Source organism: Cydia strobilella, chromosome 25 (assembly GCF_947568885.1).
Source record: "Cydia strobilella chromosome 25, ilCydStro3.1, whole genome shotgun sequence".
Taxonomy (NCBI): Eukaryota; Metazoa; Arthropoda; class Insecta; order Lepidoptera; family Tortricidae; genus Cydia; species Cydia strobilella.
This window is the reverse complement of record NC_086065.1, coordinates 3,427,150-3,445,135: the sequence shown is the minus strand read 5'-3', so window position 1 is coordinate 3,445,135 and position 17,986 is coordinate 3,427,150. Positions and strand designations below refer to the sequence as shown.

General features: G+C 36.6%; 1 protein-coding gene across 1 annotated transcript in view; it reads right to left on the bottom strand.

The window, feature by feature from the left end:
- LOC134752927 (pyruvate dehydrogenase (acetyl-transferring) kinase, mitochondrial) overlaps positions 1-17,879 on the bottom strand; it is a 56,492-nt gene extending 38,613 nt beyond the window's left edge. The window contains exon 1 of the mRNA XM_063688710.1: positions 17,566-17,879. Coding sequence (XP_063544780.1) covers positions 17,566-17,668 — 103 coding nt within the window. The 5' untranslated portion in view covers positions 17,669-17,879. The remainder of the gene's footprint in view (positions 1-17,565) is intronic.
- Between the last annotated feature and the right edge of the window lie 107 nt (positions 17,880-17,986).

Sequence of the window (17,986 nt, the reverse complement as noted above, 5' to 3'; positions counted from 1 at the left end):
TTTACTTCATTCATTCATTCTGATTTTCTATTGAATTGTCTAGAACTATTGCCAAATATTTTTTGTAAGTATTTAAAAACGTCTCACGTACTTTGTATTTACTTATTAAACCAACGATGACTCTTCATTCTGAAATAGACGGGTCTTGTGGAATGTAAGGAGGACTAATAGAGAGCACTCTTTCCAGGCGGGTATTGTTCCTAGGGACCAAAGTCCAGGAGAGTTAGTAGAACTATTGCCAAATATTTTTTGTAAGTATTTAAAAACGTCTCACGTACTTTGTATTTACTTATTAAACCAACGATGACTCTTCATTCTGAAATAGACGGGTCTTGTGAAATGTAGGGAGGAGTAATAGAGAGCACTCTTTCCAAGCGGGTATTGTTCCTAGGGACCAAAGTCCAGGAGAGTTAGTAGAACTATTGCCAAATATATTTTGTAAGTATTTAAAAACGTCTCACGTACTTTGTATTTACTTATTAAACCAACGATGACTCTTCATTCTGAAATAGACGGGTCTTGTGAAATGTAGGGAGGAGTAATATCTGAGCACTCTTTCCAAGCGGGTATTGTTCCTAGGGACCAAAGTCCAGGAGAGTTAGTAGAACTATTGCCAAATATATTTTGTAAGTATTTAAAAACGTCTCACGTACTTTGTATTTACTTATTAAACCAACGATGACTCTTCATTCAGAAATAGACGGGTCTTGTGGACTGTAAGGAGGAGTAATAGAGAGCACTCTTTCCAGGCGGGTATTGTTCCTAGGGACCAAAGTCCAGGAGAGTTAGTAGAACTATTGCCAAATATTTTTTGTAAGTATTTAAAAACGTCTCACGTACTTTGTTTTTACTTATTAAACCAACGATGACTCTTTAATAGACTTTCTGAAATAGACGGGTCTTGTGGAATGTAGGGAGGAGTAATAGAGAGCACTTTTAATAACAAAACTTCCGCGAGACAGACATATTAAACATATTCATAACGGGTCACTCACGTATTTTAAGTCGAAAACGCTCGACATGTTTCACTTAAACTACGTAAAAACGGATATAAAATACGTGAGTGACCCGTTATTAATATGTTTAATAATAGAGAGCACTCTTTCCAGGCGGGTGTTGTTCCTGGGGATCGAAGTCCAGGAGAGTTAGTTAGTTTTATTTATAGGAACTGACATTCGGAACTCCGTATGCGCGATGTAGGAAGTAGGAAATGCTAACGCCATTTGTTGGAATCTTGTGGCACAACGATGTAAGTGACAGAAAAGTCACCACAATCTTATAATGTAATGAAGGTACCTTTTTTCATATTTTTGCTCATATCTCAAATATCTACGAATAGCATTATAATTACATCGGACAAAAGTTTTAACATAAAATTTCCTACAAACTTGGTTACGTTAATTTTGGTTACCTTAAGTGTGATAGTATAAAAACGTATAAGTATAAGAACGTGATAGTATAAGTATAAGAACGTATATTCTCTAAATGCCTGCCTAATATACATATATACCTGTTAGGTTGCGCTGACACAAGCAATATGCGTTTATGTTTATGTCGCAGTAATCCAGTGCTCAACACTGAAAGTTGCTAATTGCCATATTAGAATATAACTCAAAACGCACATACGTAATTTTACCTAAACAACAGCAGCACTTAAAGACACGCATCACATTCATGTCAGTTCCAATCTTCCAATGCAAAAATGCCGCATGCCAATAAGTAATTTGTACGGAGTTACACTTTTATACACTCCTACTTGGGCAAGGGCAAAATGTCGTAAGTCTCATATGGAGATACGATACGACATATACATGGCGGTGACTAACACATAAACAAGATAGGTTTCCGGTTAGTGAAGGGCACTCGTGTTTATAGTTGCAAATATATGTTGAGGAAGGGCATAAAACACATAAATGTCATGGCAGATTGTATGTTCTACGTAAGTACGTAACTACGTACTATGTCATTCAGTGAATAGCACTCTAAATAAGTAAATAAATTTAAAATAAGTGTTCCGTTTGTCAAAACAAAGTTTTGCACGGAACCCTAAAAATATACAGTGTTTTCGAAAAGGTAAAGTTTAACACGAAACACGACTGAAGCCGTCCATTAGAAACATGCCTCACAAGAGGCACAATTAATGAAAACAAAACTATATATAGTAACCAGAATGCAACTTTGGACAAGATTAGAAAAATGAGCGAGGAATTTTGGGGTTCTGAATTTTTGACTTTGGAAACTTCTACCACTTAGCTCATTTATTAGCAGAAACAGCTGAACGTATACTCAAATGAAGTAGGTATTCAACTAATACCTAAACTGCACTTGAATGGACTTAGCAAACATCGTTGATAATGATTATCAATATATATGCCGACAAAGGATTGACAACTCCATAATTGATGTCCATAACCAACACTTTCACACACACAATCCGACTAAAAATGAATCCGGCGAATCGGGAACTAATAAAGAAGATATGAATAAAATAACATCTTTATCAATGGTCTTTTCAATAATTATATTAAAATAAGAAAATATCTTCAACAAGTAATTTCCTCTTTGCCCCAGATGCTGGCCATCAAATCACCTAAATGTATCCGCTTCTCGGTCAAGGACAGCATTGGGACACACAATCAAATATAAGCAAAATCATTACAGCAGTAAGCAGCACAATCGTTTACACGTGTAATTACGACCCTTTAAAATGTATGATTAAAATACTTCACGAAAAAGCGTAAGTGTGATGTGATACAAATGTCGATACACGTGTATAATTTTGGCGTCTTCATGCATTTAATGTTGTAAGTCCCACGTAAGTCCCAAAAATTCATATGGATATACGTCGTTTTGTATAATTTATTAGCAGCTCAGCAACACGCGGCTCAGAGAATTGTCTTCCCAAACAAATGTGGTGAAATTTTGGCGTAAGTCCAAGGGCTCAACGTCTGCGCGTTACGTGGCGGTGGATGTTGACCTGCCTTAATAAAGCATCAAGGTCGTTTTTATTTGTTTACGTTTGATTAAGTTTTCAATATTGGTCCTTCGAACCGGATCAAGGTGTTGATAATTAGGGGGTACGATAAGATAGTGGTAGTCGTTTTCTTTTATTGCGACGTGCAATAAACACAAATAATATTGATATTATACGTATTAGGCTTATTTTATCGGTGTCACTTTGGTGTGCTTTGGTGTTGCCGACACTTGCTTTGTTGACTGCATATTACCTACTCATGGTCTTTCTATCTTTGACATATAATTAAATGTGTGACTCGGGATTTTGTTATGATGATTATGAATCCTTCGCTGCTATCTAATAATAATTAGACATATTCAAATAAACTTTAAAATCTTGTGACCATGTCAATCCTATAAAATTCAGTAGCGACAAGACAGCGGTCTATTAAATTATACTGTTTAACCAAAGTTTAGTAAGACACGAGTATTTGTGTCCAAGTATAGTCATAAGTCCCACTTTGTCGCATACCATAAGGACGAGATTTGCTTGTATCTTTATAAGAATACCCTGTCAAAGCATCATTATGGCAAGCGACAAGGTGGTACTTTTTGCTTGGAAACGAAACATTTTAGGAATCTCAAGAATACAGTTGGCAATAGATTCAAGGTAAAACAGATCTCATAAAATAAGTCATGTATCGTAATATATCGTAAATCCATTTTAGTATACCTCAGTAGAAAATCAGGGGACTACGAAACACTGTTTTTGGTACCTACTTTTTTGGAGCTAAAATTTATCCTTTCGGCAGTTGGCCCTTTCATGCTTGGAAAACGTAGTGAATTAGTGATATAGCAACATTAGTAACATTTTGTTTAATTAAACATCTATTTTTAGGATTCCGTACCCAAAGGGTAAAAACGGGACCCTATTACTAAGACTCCGCTGTCCGTCTGTCCGTCGGTCTGTCTGTCACCAGGCTGTATCACATGAACCGTGATAGCTAGACAGTTGAAATTTTCACAGATGATGTATTTCTGTTTCCGCTATAACAACAAATACTAAAAACAGAATAATATAAATATTTAATGGGACTCCCATTCCCATACAACAAACGTGATTTTTTTGCTGTTTTTTCCGTAATGGTACGGAACCCTTCGTGCGCGAGTCCGACTCGCACTTAGCCGGTTTTTTTTTTTAAACTTCGATACTCCACTTAAATACTGCACTCTCCTCTTAAGTCATAATACTCAGATTTCTCACAATTTTACATAATATTGCAAAAAAACATGGTATTTGCCGATATAACTACCATAAGCTGTCTCTCAACTCTTAAGCGAGATTACTTGAGATTCGGCTCGATCCTTCCCCCCTTGCCCGTAAACGTCTCACGTAAGTAATGAACGGCCCCTAAATCTCAATGCCAAGCTTGCAAAGCCCGTCATACCTACGTCGGTTCAGTATATTCTAGATCTAGACTTAAATTTAGCAACGGGAAACGAGGAAGTCTAAATATAGCGGCAGATCACTAAGTTAACATTAGGGATGTACCGATACCGATATATCGGCCGATATCGGAACCCAAGCAGACTGCTTCCGGTACAGTCGCCATCAGATATATCGGAGCAGCCGAGGTGTTCACAATATCTGAACACGCACTCTAACGCCCTGCAATAAAGGCGTGTTCAGATATTTGTGAGCGCCTTAGCCGCTCCGATATATCTGATGGCGACTGTACAAAGAAGACTCGCACGGTCGAACAAGGTAGCACACGTAATGGGTCCAACTATTTACAATAGGCTGCCTGAGACAGTCACTTCAGCTACTTCATTGATTAGAATGATTAATTTTAAGTCGAAACTAAAAAGTTGGCTTCTCGAGCACACGTTCTATAATTATGACGAATTTTTAAACGTTTAGTATATTTTTTTAAATTGTATCCTGATTTGACCTGTTGTATTGAAAGTATAATAAATAACATGAGTATGAGTATAATCGGCCGGCCGGTATATCGGCATCGCCGATTTAAATTCAGCCGATATGACAGTTTGAAAAGCGCGCTAAACGAACGACGCTGCTAATATTTTTTTAATAAACTTTGTTTTCATAACAAAAATCTACCTAAAGTGAACTATAATTATACCTACTGATTTTTTTTGCTTTGATTGCTTGATGGTTACTTAAATGTTTGGCATTTTTCTTTAAAAAAATTACAGTTTTTCACACTTCACAAAATCGAGTGTCAATTATACATACATAAGTATGTTTTATGCATATTAATATAATTCCTTATTTATTTGTTTTATTAACTCTGTATCGGTATCGTATCGGCAGTCGGCACAGGGCGGACACGCTATACATCAAAAACCACTTGCGTTTCTATGTGTGAACGGCACGTCTTTACAATGATGCGTCATAGCGTGTACAGGTTGCTTGAACATAGTACTGAGCGGCCGGCGAACGGCCGTCAATCTGCTGTCGCGGGGCGAGGTAATTCTAGTCGGGGCGGGGCGGTGCGTGGCCGTTCTGTATGATAATACTATTACTTATTCTGCGGTATCGGCAAAATCATGTATCGTTACATGCCCGGGCCCGGGGGAGCCAGGAGCGATGACGGACTAACCAGTGGTAGGACTACCGTCTAAAACCACCAACGAATGCAGACTCCGCCTTGTAGAGGAGCGCCGCAGAATCACTATCAGCATTCGACTGCGTACATCTTTACATCCCTAGTTAACATTGACCTAGAGGTGCTATACAAACAGCAACACTCGTAACTGTCCATCGGTGGACCTTATGCCTTTGGTAATAAGGTTTACGGACTGTCAGTTAACAGTGTGGGCGATGGTACTGTCGTCACATCGGCAGAATAACAAAAAGGCATATCAACATATAAAATACGCGTCGATTAAAAATATACCTTATTACAAGCCAGTAAGGTGCAAATCTAATGATGGTATTTTGGGGCGATAAGACCTTTTTAAACTAGTGGACTCATTCATAGTCATAGCTCTATGGATGAAGCGATATTTGTTATGTTGCAATATCGACTTTAATGCATTTAGATTGGGTTTAAAAAGCTAGTGATGACAGTGTAATCACTTCATATATTATTTTTAAAACTTAAGTAATAGTACATTACGATACAAGTGCGAAAAGTAGGAAATTCGCTAGGAGTGGAGAATTGGAGATAGATTGAAACATGACCGAAGGGAGTGTTTTAAATCGACACGAGTTGCGAATTACCTTTTCGCACGTGTATTGTATAACGTTTTACAGTACATATATGTAACTAGTCGGCTCATAAGTTCTGTCACTGGCCTTTAAAATTTAAATTTGGAACTCCTAAAACAAAAACCGTTCTGCATTTGAATTTCGAATCTTTATTAAATATTTGAGTAGTATAATTTTGCAATTTTCTGTTTTCTTCAACATGGAGTGGACGCTTAAAGATAGCCGTACCGCAATAATTGCACTATATCGTTGTGGTCACTCGCCGACTAAAATTTTTAAGCTACTTGAAAATTTAAAATTCTCTCTAAGATTTGTGTATCGTACCATAGAAAGATACAGTGAGGTCTCTAGTTTAAATGACAAGAAAAGAAGCGGTCGTCCGCGTACAGCTAGGACTCCAGCGGTTGTACAAGCAATTAGGACACGATTGCCAGAAATCCCGCTAGGAAATAAAAAGTTATGGCCCTCCAGATGGGTTTGAGCAAAAACACGGTGAAAAGAGTGCTTAATCAAGACCTGAGACTTCGTGCTTATAAACGAAAAACTGGCCATCTTCTCAATGGTCGGCTTAAAGCTTTAAGGCTTAAAAGATCTAAAGCTTTATTGAAGAAGTACGCTAAAAATAAGCACCGTTGTATACTGTTTTCGGACGAGAAAATTTTTGACATAGAAGAAAACTGTAATAAACAAAATGATAGTGTACGCTCGCAATAGTAAAGAAGCGTCTAATAGCATTCCCCGTATTCAAAGAGGTCATCACCCTTTATCTGTGATGGTTTGGCTGGGAGTTTCTTTTGCGGGCGTCACTAGTATGCATTTTTGTGAGAAAGGAGTAAAAACTAGTACCAAAGTGTACCAAGACACGGTGTTGACTAATATTGTGAAACCACTATCCCATACGATGTTTCTAAACCAGCATTGGGTTTTCCAGCAGGACTCTGCTCCAGCCCATAAGGCAAAGTCTACACAAGCCTGGCTCGCCTCCAATAAAATCGACTTTATACGGCATGAAGATTGGCCTTCCTCTAGCCCAGATCTTAATCCTTTAGACTATAAAATATGGCAGTATTTAGAGGAAAAGGTGTGCTCAAAACCTCATGCAAATCTAGACTCGCTGAAAAAATCTCTTGCTACGGCAGTGGCCAATATCGACATGAAAGTGGTGCGTGAATCCATTGACGACTGGCCACGAAGACTTCAAGCCTGTGTAGATAATTATGGCGGTCATTTTGAATAAATGTTATACATTTAGATTCTCTAGTTTATAAGCTTTCAAACGCTGTACAAATTATACGGAATAAACTTAAACTTTTGATTTTATTTGATACTATGTATATGACAGAACTTATGAGCCGACTAGGTATTAAAAATTAAATGAAATTCTCCTTTAAATTGTCGACATAGGCACATATTGTGCTAATTACCGCACTAGGGCGGTAAATTAGCGCCATATGTACTGTAATAAAATATTATTTATCATTTCCGTAATGTTATTTTATGTCCTGTTCCTTATTCCCTTTAAATTGTTTTTGGCCGCATTGTGGTGTTTTATATATATATATATATATATATATATATATATATATATATATATATGTGATATGAAATAGTACATTATTGTCGAGGCTCGGAAGTAGCTACTTGCTGGCTGAGGATTCGTTTTAAACGGACGACCTTGGGAGTCCGTTTAAGAGCCAACAGGAGGTGAGCCCGGGTTCAATTTTGAGATTTCAAGTTGAATATCGCCGTCGCTCTGACGGGGGCGGTACCGCGTCGCGAGGGACTATCCCAGTGTGTGTGGTGCACGCACACAGACGTGCACGCATTTTGCGCTCCTCGCCGGCCTCCGCTGGCCGGCCCGCTACGCTATAGCTATGCATACCACATACCACGCCACACACCACCCAGTTCTTTTCTTACTTTATTCTTCGATTATAACTCGTTCGCTCGCTACCACCACTAAGCGTTTGCTTGTTCCCTGTTATTGTGTTAACTCCTTGATTTTAAGTAACTGAATTCAATATCCTTCTCCAACCTGCAATCTAATTAATTAACATTTCGAGGTACAGAAGAGTAAAAAACATAACATAACATACAAGAAAACGTTGTTGTATAAAAACATACAAGATAACGGCTGTTAAATTAATCCAATTAAATATTTTTAAATATAAACAAAAATATTAAATTATAGTCGTGAGTATTTTAAAAGTAAAACTCCCTTATACCTTGACTTTAAACAAAGTATTTTACTTATAACTTACTTGGTTCTATGAATTAGTGACATACCTAATTAAAAAAGAAAGCTATAACTCCCGCGGGAACAATATAGGCCTTTTCCCTTCAGTACACCTGCATAGAATAAGATCTTTTCGAGCAAGTGTGATTAAAAACAAATTTGCCGCTCTCCGGCTACGTGGAATAGAAAAAAATAGCCTCAGGTTAGATAAAATATCATAACAAAGAAACATGTGATATGTGATATTTCTTACTTTGATGTAATTATACAGTTTTATTAATTGTCTGTTTTTTATTTATGAGTCAGATTTTGATAAAAATGTTTGAAGAGCTAATTCTGGTGGGAATAAATATGAAACCCCAATTTGGGACAATAGTCTAGTCTACAAAACGTTCAAGGTGGTGAAAAATATAGTGTAAGCTGTTCGCATAAAAAAACCGCAAATCGATGTACAGGTTACCCGTTTGGTACACGTATACTAGAGGTCAAAACAAAATTTTTGACCCGCAGTTCCTAAAAATTTCCCTTAGGAGGGTGCTGAAACCTTTTTTTCATATATATTTTTTTAAACCTATTGTATTCTTCTCTTATCTATCATACGAAAGGGCTTTTTGAAGCGATTCTGAAAATATATACCACATCATTACATTTTAGCCAGTTTTAGGGTTCCGTACCTCAAAAGGAAAAACGGAACCCTTATAGGATCGTGCGTCTGTCTGTCTGTGTGTCCGTCTGTCACAGCCTATTTTCTCCGAAACTACTGGACCAATTAACTTGAAATTTGGTATACATATGTAAGTTTGTGACCCAAAGACGGACATGTAACGTAAACAAATGAATTTTAAACATGGGGGCCACTTTTGGGGGGTAAATGAGAAAATTAAAAATAAAGTATTTCAAACTATATCGTGTTATATATCAAATGAAAGAGCTCATTGTGAGAATCTCTAATACATTTTTTTTATAATTTAGGATAAACAATTTAGAAGTTATTCAAGAAAATAGGCAAAAAATGACCATTCCCCCCCCTTTATCTCCGAAACTACTGGGTCTAAAATTTAAAAAAAAAATACACAAAATAGATTTTACCAAAAGATTACAGGAAAATCTATTGGAAATTGCAGTCAAGCGTGAGTCGGACTTAATTACTTAGTTTATATCCGACCCCTACGGGTTTTTTAAAGACATTTACTCACGTTTCACTTAAAAAATACATTGTTTAAATTTTTTAATGTACAGAACCCTTGGAACGCGAGTCCGACTCGCACTTGGCCGGTTTTTCTTAAATTGAAACAAAAAGAATTTTCAAAACATACCAAGTTTGGGCTCCTCCAGTTACGATATGGCTGATTTTTTTTTTGTACAATATACCACAAATGATACGTGATATCCTCATATCGAACCCCAAAAAAGCAATTTTAAAAATAATTTTATTTAGTTTATTTTTTTCAATACAAAGTGACACAACCTACTTCAATACCTATTTTACGAGACTTATGGAACTGTACTGCAGATATGGTACATATTAATCATACAGTGATACGTAATATCCATATATCCAACGGGAAATACCTCCTTAACCCTTTAACTTGACCCCAAACTTGGTATGTTTTGAAAATTCTATTTGTTTTAATTTACAAAAAAAGGTATTTTTTTTTAGGAACTGCGGGTCAAAATTTTGTTTTGATCTCTTAGTATGCGTGTGCCAAACGGCTAACCTGTACATCGATTTGCGGTTTTTCATTGAAATTGGGCTTGTACGGCTGCCACTAATAGAGATACTAATTCCTAAAAATACGTATGATACCTCATTGGATTCGGAATGATGTCTAGAAAAATTGTATTCGAAGCGTTTATTCCCACATAAAAAAAGTTCAAAAGCTTTTAACAAAAAACGGCCAAGTGCGAGTCGGACGAAGGGTTTCGTACCATTACGCAAAAAACGGCAAAAAAATCACGTTTGTTGTTTGGGAGCGACATTTAAATATTTATTTTATTTTAATGTTTCGTTCATATATTCAGATTTGTGTATGAAAATGTGAAACTATTATTTCTAAAATAAATGATTCGTCCCTAATTTACACAAAATTTATACCAAATTTGATCTCATAGCAACAGATAGATCGAAATAGAGGCAAACTGGACCGCAGAAGCCGACTTTTCCCCTTCCTTTTTGGGGGGTAGCCAGGACTTAATCTCGTAGCTAATGCGTCATTGTATGAACCAAGGAATAATAAATAGTATTAAACGATATCCCCTGAGGCCAAAGTGCATACTCACTTTACTTACTTCGCCTACTAAGAGGCAAATCGCGACTTTGTTATGGTTTATCGATCTTATCACATCACTAGATTATCGACATTCAATGTCGACTATTGCCCATCACTTTTCTGTCTGTGTACGTATTTAGAAACTTGACTCCGCCTCTAAAATTAGTACGATAAGGACAACTGCAACTTAGGCGAAAAATCCTGCGTAAAAATCTCAAAAATCGAGGTTTTGTACTCGACTGTTTCCTCCTCCAAAACTTAACCAATCGTAACCAAATTTGGAAATCTAAATGATTATGAAATTGTCTGTGTCGGACTGTTTTGATTTTTTGGCTAATTGATATCAGTTTTGAATACCACGCCTCTCATTGCGGCATAGTCAGTGAGGCCATTTTTGGCCATGTTTGAAGGGCTCTAGCGCCTTAAAAAACAAAAATATCAAAAAAAGCAAAACACACCGACACAGATATTGACAATATTAATCTGTGTTGAAAAAATCATTCCTCTAGCTTCAAAACCCACGGAGGAAACAGTCGAGTACGTTTGTATGGAGAAATGACCACTCCTGTTGGCTCTTAATTGAATCCGAAGCCAGCAAGTAGCCTTCCTGCCGAGTCATATATAGTGCTTTTCTCAAAAATGGCGCAATAAATACAAATATAATAGAAATATTTTACAGAAGCAACGTTCTTACGTATATATTTTCACAGAAGATTTGCATTGCCGCCTTTTTATTTTTTTTAATTGAAAAACGAAGTGTATTTTTCTGCCGAAAATACGCCAACCTATTTGAGACACCTAAATAGTCGCAGTACCAACATTATAATAATAAGTACTGATCGTCTGTTTGGCTGTTTAATGGACCTATGCCTTCATTTGATATGACCACTTCAACTTTTACAAAGTTTGGAACTCGACAAATAATGGAATTTGTATGCAACATTGCAGTCCCGAAATTGAGACTGCAATGTTTTTAACTTTTTAATTTTTTGACTGACCATAAACTACGCACTTCGCGACCTAATTTTTAACCGGCAACGTCGAGTTTGCCGTCCATTTTTGAGAAAAGGGACTTTATTATCGATGGCGCTTACGCCGCACAGCTTCGCGCGGCATTGTATTTATATCGGAGAATCGTTAATAATGGCGTAAGCGCCATCGGCAATAAGGTCCCTCTTTATAGAAAACACCACATTTATGTATGTGCATTATTAGGTATTATTATTTCTCAACTTCGATCACTCACTTCACTGCATCACCTACTCACATTACTTGTTTTTTTGCCTTGTCTCCACTACCCTAAGGTTGTCTGGAAGAGATCGCTCTTTAGCGATAAGACCGCCTGTTGTCTACCATAGCAGTGCTTAATTTATATGTCATGTTCTCTTTCATACGTGATATATGGTGAGCAATAAAGAATATTTGTATTGTATTGTATTGTATTGTTCTGTAGCGAGTGTCAACTCCATTTTGTTTGTTTGTTTGTTTTCATAGAAATTGTACATGTTGGCCTAGTTTAGTTAAATTAAATGACCCTGGGATCCGCTTTCACCAGGTGCAACCTAACCCCAGAAATTGGCGTAGGCACTAAATTTTACGAAAGCGACTGCCATTCGGCCATCTGTCCTTTCAATAATAATATATTGTCATATTATGACGATTGTGACGTGATAATGTATTGAACAATATTATGAAATGTACATATGTGACATTTTCAACCAAAAGGTACCACATCGTCGCTTGTCAATAAGGTTGATTTCAAATTGAAGCTGTATGGAAATAGCGCCTTATTGACAACCGACAATCTCAGAATAATGACTAAAGCAAAGAAGCCGGGCAAAAATAAAAGCTTGGTAAAAGATATCGTATTCACAACACGTTATTACTTTTTGTCTATGAGTGAGTGAGACAACAATCCGCAAGTTCTTTCGTTTTTTTCAGTATTGTCATAAGATGAACTGAGGGAAATGTCAAATGGTCCTATGTGGTTCTATAATGTAATCCAGCCAAATAAAATATATGTTCGTTATTTCACAGGTAGGTGTCAACTGTAACAACTTGACATAGTCGTATTATTTTAGTTGAAATATTTCGGGATGTTTCAGCGGTCATCTTGGTTTATTTTAATTATATTGTTGCAATTCCTGAAAGATTGTTGGAAAACGTGCTGAGTTTTTATTTGTAATGGTTTGAAGTTCCCTTTGTGATAATGTCTTTTGTGATCGAGGGCTGTAAATCGCATACAGGAAGAAAAGAAAATACGCACGAACCGATAACCTTTAATCGGTGAGTTTTGTTCAATTTTGAAGAAATTAATTTATAGGACCTGACCCTAAACATAGAAATCGATATGTTGTTTATGTAATTATTACTTGCATTCCAGTCTATATAGATTTTTGCATATATTTTCGAACTTTTCTGCTAAGTATGAAAGGTTATATTTTTGGCATAGTGATGTATCGACCTCAGATCAATAACCTATCGACATTTACAGCTTTCTTATAGTTTGGCCCAGGACTGTCTCATTTTAATTGATGAGTACAGTCAAGGGCATAAATATATATACATTCCCAAAGTCTCAAAAACATGTGTACGCTTAGACAATAAAATCGTGTTCACATATTTTTAAGCCATTTGTCTGGATCGATATTTTTGCCTTCGACTGTACCTATAGTTTTCTTTGTTCTTACTTACTGACAGATTGTGTTTGCCAGACTATAGTTTAATACTAAAAACCGGTCAAGTGCGGGTCGGACGCGCGCACCAAGGGGACCGTACTTTTTAGTATTTGTTGTTATAGCGGCAACAGAAATACATCATCTGTGAAAATTTCAACTGTCTAGCTATCACGGTTCATGAGATACAGCCTGGTGACAGACAGACGGACAGCGAAGTATTAGTAATAGGGTCCCGTTTTTACCCTTTGGGTACGGAACCCTAATAAAAAAGACATTAATGATCATTGATGAATGTTCCTTTTATTAATATTGTTGGTCACAAAACTCAACTTTTTTTTTCAGATTTCCAAAGGACGAGGAATAGGGGATATTACTGCAATGTTCTGCCACCAGAGTGCAGCACTAGCTTTTTTAGTACACCGTAGAGTAACTTATTTATACTGTACCTTTAACAGGTTTTTGACAAGTTTTCAGGGGACCTACCGGAAAACTCGAATCCGAAATTTCGTTATCTAGCTGCCTCTTTATCGCTCGAATACGCAAGAGTGACAGAGATGTTAGATAACGAAAGTTCGATTTTCTTGTTTCGCGATAGACCCTCAGATTGTGATAGTGGCGCCGAGTTTCGCGTAATATTCCCTATTATTAAATAAAAAAAATATATTACACGAACGTTTTTTTTTTTCATTTCCTATTTGGTACAGTCAGCTGCAGAGAAAAGGTACCCCACGTCCATACTAATTTACAGAACTTTGTATGCAGGGGGGGTGCCTTTTCTCTGCAGCTGACTGTACATGACTAGAAACTATACTTAGTCTTTTAGCATTAGAAAAAACGGTAAACCATTTCCACGTGTCTTTTTATTGACAAGTTTTTTTATAAATATAGCAATATTTTACTTATGAAAGCAAAAGTATGTAAATTATCGTATATTATATTTGTTGTGACTTATTTTCAGTGTTTTTCGATAAAACAACACGTTAAGATCGCTCGCCTTCTTTCTAATGATAAAAAAACGAGAGGTATAGTTAGACGGTTGTGAGTGGTAGACTGCAAATGAGATAAAAGCTATATTAGGTACATGCATTAATCCTCATATCAGGCGGCTCTTTGATTCCAAGGATTGCATAATTTTTATACTTTTTAATGATTTTTAGAATATGAAAATTATAAAAAGTATAAAAGTTATGCAATCCTTGTATTCCACGCATTTAATTTCATTTCAACGAGCCGCCTGCTACAGATTTCTTGAAATTGCCGCATTTTTTCAGGTTCAACTTTCATTAGCCAGACTATTATCAATTTGCCAATTTCGTGATTATTCTTTTACACGGCACATAAACTTATGCATAATTTATCGATATAAAAAGTCGACACAGTTACATCCCTAACAAATTATCAAACTTATGACACCGTACGTAAATGAGAAATAACAAGCATATATGCATCTCTTTTCGGCACATTATCTAATTCGTAAGGAAGTAAAGTACGGGTATACATATTTGCGAAGCATTTTTGCCCTACTTCTATGCTTTAGTCATTATTCTGAGCCGACAATAAGTACCCCTTTGATTGAAAATGGCACATAAATTTAATATTATCAATACTGAGGTCAAATGTGAACTGAGCACTAGATATCGAATATTATGGAGTGTATCAATCATGCATCAATAAAAACACTATTTCATATCATATTATAAGGGGGCTTTAGATGGCTCGTCAGGTGAACCTGGTATACAACATAGTATAGCCACTATCTGAAGTATCTGAAGCTACATAAACTAATTACAGACCTAGATATACCTTATCCTATTGTACAAACACAGAAATACAATTATAAGAGCAAAAACGGGCATAACAGACATACTCTCAAAGATAGATCAACTGAAATGGAGGTGGACTGGGCATATGCTAAGGAACAGACATGAAAAATGGAGTAAGATAGTAACACATTGGTATCCTAGAGACGGTAAAAGGAATAGAGGAAGACAGTACAAGAGGTGGGAAGACGAACTCAAACTGACGGCTGGTCCAAACTGGAGAAGAGTAGCGAATGATAGAAAGCAATGGAAGGAGTTAGAGGAGGCCTTTGCCAGGAGGCACACTGAACTTAGAGACATATTATGACAAAAATAGAAAACTACCAAAGAAAGGAAGAAAAATCTGAGTTCAGGATAAAGGGCTTATATAGATAGATAGATAGATTGTAAGTACAAAGTTTCAGAGGAAACTAGCTAGTCGTTTTAAAATGAGAACGTAACTATGTTTGTATGGAGAACCGAGCTTGCTGGGGACCCTTAAGGTCTTTTTAATGCAAATAAATACTAAGTAATTACTGGTAACCTTAGCTTTATATAACAATTGGTCCTAGCGTCAGCATCTGTTACATTTTTTTTTTTTTATGATGAATAGGCAGGCGTTTGACCACGATACAGGATGTATCATATTACATGAAGTGTGGTCTAGACTAGAATACACCGTAATATACATATATGCTGATATATACCTATATCAGACATACCTATTTAGACTAGCAGGTCTGGAAGGTAGAAAATACTGTTTAAAACCGGCCAAGGGTTCCAAGGCTTGACCAGCTATAAATAAATTGGTATAATACTCTTGCACACCCAGTTTGTCAGTACAAAAAAGGCGGCAAATTAAAAAATGTAGGCGCGAAGGGTTGTCCACCCGTAGAGAATTTTAATTTTGCACCTTTTTCTACTGACTTACTGGGTGTGCCAGAGGGTTGTGCCGTTCCCGTTAACATTCCCCATTTTGTATGGGGAAATTTCACGCTCGGTAACATTCCCCATACAAAATGGGGAATGTTACCGGGAACGGCACAACTGTAGCCAGAGTATATAAGGTTGATTTCTATTTGAAGCTATATGGAAATAGCGCCTTACTGACAAGCGACAATAAGTACCCTTTTGGTTGAAAATGGCACATATATTAAAGAAGTTACATTGATCAGCTGTTCTAGCTATAGAAAATAGCTCTTTAACAGCTTGAAATAAGGTTTTCTATCATATGTTTTATACTGTTTGGACAACATTGGCTATAAAAAGAATATTCAGGTCATTGACTGGTTGATGAGAGATTTGTAATAAGGAGCTAATTGGGTGTTTAAATAAAGCTAATTAATAACTACTAATCATCAGGGACCGGCTCGCTATCCCTTATCGGGGTTTTATAAGGGTATTGCATAAGGCTTAACTCACCATACCCTTTGCCAGACGAAACCCTTTGTTTTGCTTTTAAAAACCCTTATATAAAGCTACCACACTTGAGTAATCGGTAGCCCAAATACCCTTACAAAACCCTTATCATCCGCTCACCAACACCTTGCAGTTGCTTATAAGGGTAAGCCTTATAAAGGGCTTCCCTTTTAGCATATAAGCGTGCTAATTTAAGTCGTCTACCTTGTTCATAAAGCACACATTACTTCGAATCCGAGCGATCGTTGGCGGCGACGGCGGCGTTCTTTGACTAGGCACGTATTTTCTTTTCTTTTCATACACTACCGTAGATATATACTAATCCTGTCTCTTTCACGCAAAGGGAAACCTTTATAAAAAGCGCTTAAAGATAAGGGTAACCCTTATTAAGAGCTAGCCTTATTTTTGGTTAGCTTTTCGGTAAGGGTTAGTCAAAGGTAAGGGTATGAATGGGCTTGCAGTTCAAAAGGGAAAGTCTTTCAATGTGTTAGCCGTGTTTAAGTGTCGCCTATTGAAAGGGTTTTATCGCGGAAAGGGTTGTCCGGTCCCTGCTAATTATAGACCTATATGTATATGTTATATCAAGGGTTGAACCACCTGTACCTGTACATTGTACCTTTTCCCTTCAATTAAAAAAAAGTTGACAATAGGAAAACGAAAACGTCGAGAACTGGCTATAAACAGCGTTATACGCTTTGGCAATAAAATTCTATAAATTTCTAGAACTAATGGCAAACTAGTGTACTGCCAGCGATCTTGCCGTATCTAATCCTGATTACCGCAAAAACTTACTAAACGCGTAGACGAAAATAATTACGGTTATCCGGTAACATAAACACTATTAAGTAATAACAAAAACATGCATATATTATTATATGTAAACAAAACAAATTAAATATGAAAGATAACCTTGAAAAAAAAAGCCGACCTCAAAGGGACCAGGTTATCTTTATAAATTAAAAAAAAAACTTACCAAAATCTATAAACTGCTTTATAGACAAAGGCGATGGATTAAACTGCGCATAAAAGTCCAGCATCTTTGTCACATTTGAGAAAATGGTCCCTGCCAGCCTCATTTTGGATGTTTTTGCTTCACGATATAATCAAAAATTAAGGTAGGTAATTAGTTTATCACCGGCACTAAAGCTCAACAACACACAACATATTGGTGTATAACTCTGGTCTGTGAAATGGGTAATATATGATAAACATCGAAATTGTATAAACTGATGTAATTTCACAAAACAACTCCGTCCCGCAATGAATGAAATGAAACTGGATGAATTGACCGATCGACCGACAGACCTTCGGCCGCGAGTACATTTCATCAACTTTCAAAGCAAAAACAACCTTAAGGCGACGTATCAAAGTTCATTTGAAACTAATATATTAGA